Genomic DNA, 2,713 nt, shown 5'->3' with positions numbered 1-2,713 from the left:
CCCCAGCCCCAGGCGTTTGTGGGGCCCGGGCCCGGGGGGGCCCCCGCCGCAGAGCTGTACCTTTGCAGCCACGCGGCTCAGCTCCACAGAGAGGTCGCCGCCGGTGTTGCCAATGCCGACCACAAGGACCCGCTTTCCCCGGAAAGCCTCCACATCTTTGTATTCCCGGCTGTGGAGGTACTGGCCTTTGAAGCAAGTGTTGATACCTAGGCAGAGAGCAGGGAGCATCTCCTACTGCCAGATATATTTGCTTGTCCCAGCCTTGTGCCCGGACCCTCTGCAGCCCCCGACTCTCTACCTCCCACCTCTGCTTGCAGCTGAGAAGCCCGTGGAGGTCTTGGCTCCCTGGGTGATGCCACCCTCCTGCACCTCCTCGGCTTGGTCCTGTTTTGCAAATTCTCATGCAAGAGCCTGGCTGCATCTTTACAAGGTGTTTTTCCCATTCCCGGGAATGCCCCCTGCCATTTCCATGGGGTGAGGTCCCACCTGCTCCAGTGTGGGGGCTTCGTGGAGCAGGCAGGCTCACAGAGGAAAATGCAGCCAAGGGACCCATGGGTGATGGGTGAAATCCCCGGGGGGCTGCCCCAGCCCATCCTGCTGCTGAGGCAGGGCTTACCTGGGAAAGAAGCCAATGGTAAGTAGGGCTCCTGGTAATGGCCGGTGCAAACCATGACGGCATCGAAGATGTGCGACTCCTGGACGCCACCGGTCTCAGTGACCACCTCCCACTGGCCCGAGGTGGCGAAATCTGGGCACTTCCTCACGCTGAGAGCTGTCGTCTTGCACCAAGGCCCAACAAAACAGCAGTCAGGGGCTGCACTGCATTTCGGAGAGGACCTGCCTGCAAAGGGCTGGGGCTGCTGCGGGCAGGCTGGGACCCCGGAGATGCATGTCATCTCTGAAGCTGTTAAATCCCACCCTGCACCTTTCCCCTGGTGATGGCATTGACAGGGGGGATGCACCAGGCAGCCCATGTTCGAGCAGCCTAATTTAAAACATGGGGCCAAAAAGGCTGTGTTCAGGATGCAAAAGGCACATAGTCCTCGCGGGATCGCACCTGGCATTGTCCCGTCCCACCTGGGCAATGCCCTGGTATCTGCAGCCACTGATGGCTCTTCTCCCCATGGCGTTTGGGGTCCCCGCTCACCTTGAAGTGTATGTGCCGCAGGAGGTCGAAGTGCCGGGCATACATCCGAAAGTACTCCAGGAGGAGGCTGTGGGGTAGGAAACTGGGAAAATCCTCCGGGCAGGGGAAGTCGCTGAAGCAGGACATCTCCTTGGAGGTGTTGGTGATGACCGAGCGGTACACGCTGACCCTCCCGCCATCCATGGAGTCCTGTGTGAAGCCAGCAGTGCCATTTGCAGGTGTGCGGGGAATGACTTTCTCCCCCCAAAGTATCTGAGTATTTTTCCTTCTTGTATTTGGGTACAAGGAGAAAACCAGGACTAGCACCTGGTGACCATGGCTTCTGCTCCCTCCATTTCCTTCTCCATCTTGGAGTCAGGGGGAGCCCTGTGCCTGGGACAGGGATGGTCCCCAAGGGCATGGCCACCCTTTCCTCTTTGCTGCAGGAAAAGGGCATCCAAGGGAGGGGACAAACTCAGGGACAATCCTCCCCGTGCAGGCAGAGCCCACTGACCGCATAGCGCCAGAGCCCCCCGATGTCCTCGCTTCTCTCAAAGCAGGTAGGCTCCAGCCCCTCGTCCAGGCAGCACTTGACGGAGGCCAACCCGCCGACGCCGGCCCCGATAACGGCCACACGCCGCACCATGCTGTCCTGCAGCCAGCAACGGGCTGGTGTGTGAGCAACTGGAAATAAAATAGCCCAGGGATTAGCAGAAACCCTAGTCCCTTCTTCCAATCCCCAGCAAAACACCCCCGGTCTTTTCTGGCTGCAGGTGTCCATGGAGGAAAACTGTCCTTGGAGAAAGCCATCACCAGCTTCTGACTCGAGCATTATAGACGGACACTGCTCGTTACCCTTCCCGCTGTGTTAAGCCCACACTAAGGGCCCAGAGATTCCCCTCCTGCAGGCTGGGGAAAAGGAGGTACTTTTAAACCTTGCTGTGCCACCGCTTCTATTTATTTCCTTTCCTGGCCCAAACCAGGGCATGCAAAGAAGGGGAAGGGGCTCACAGCTATCTGCTTCTGCCTGCACAAAGTGATCCTCTTGAAACCTTTTCAAGAAACAATTTCAGCTAAGCTGGCTCGTTTTCACGCTTTCCTTTTTAATTTCCCATTAAAGAGCATTCTCTTGAAAACAAAAAGTGATGCCTGACTGAGCAGGAGCATGGCGCGGTGACTCAGAAGTTAGACAGGACCATGAAAGTGCGGCTGGGATTACAGAATATACAAAAGGTAAGAAACCCAGGAAACGCAGGCTATAAATGGGAGGAACTCGAAGCTCGGGATGTGTAAACTGAGCTGCATCGAGCTTGACTGGAAAGCAAAGAAACTAGGAAAAAAATGAACCCATGTGAACTTTGATTAGATAACAAACGCTCCTACTGCAGAGTCTGAAGAAAGAGTAATTTATAACTTTTTTCCTACCTGTTTTGTGTCAAAAAGTAAGTTAACATAAACAGGAACTGGAGGAAATTGCAGAGAGCCAGGGAAAAACGGGGGAGGTGCAAAAAAACCCCTCTGCATCCAAAAGCCTAGCCTGAGCCACTCCTTGATCTGCAGGAACAGGGCAGGACATACCAACACTCA

At 55.7% G+C, this 2,713-nt stretch overlaps 1 protein-coding gene across 1 annotated transcript in view; it reads right to left on the bottom strand.

The window, feature by feature from the left end:
- The window catches only part of LOC103894015 (dimethylaniline monooxygenase [N-oxide-forming] 2), a 5,474-nt gene extending 3,687 nt beyond the window's left edge, over nucleotides 1-1,787 (bottom strand). Inside the window, exons 1-4 of the mRNA XM_009273320.2 lie at nucleotides 1,641-1,787; nucleotides 1,148-1,336; nucleotides 617-779; nucleotides 61-206 (exon numbers count right to left, since the gene is read on the bottom strand). Coding sequence (XP_009271595.1) covers nucleotides 61-206; nucleotides 617-779; nucleotides 1,148-1,336; nucleotides 1,641-1,772 — 630 coding nt within the window. The 5' untranslated portion in view covers nucleotides 1,773-1,787. The remainder of the gene's footprint in view (nucleotides 1-60; nucleotides 207-616; nucleotides 780-1,147; nucleotides 1,337-1,640) is intronic.
- Between the last annotated feature and the right edge of the window lie 926 nt (nucleotides 1,788-2,713).

The sequence above is a fragment of the Aptenodytes forsteri genome, unplaced genomic scaffold, assembly GCF_000699145.1.
Source record: "Aptenodytes forsteri isolate BGI_AS27 unplaced genomic scaffold, ASM69914v1 Scaffold95, whole genome shotgun sequence".
Taxonomy (NCBI): Eukaryota; Metazoa; Chordata; class Aves; order Sphenisciformes; family Spheniscidae; genus Aptenodytes; species Aptenodytes forsteri.
Note: the sequence above shows the minus strand (reverse complement) of the source record. Positions and strands in the feature narration are given on the sequence as shown.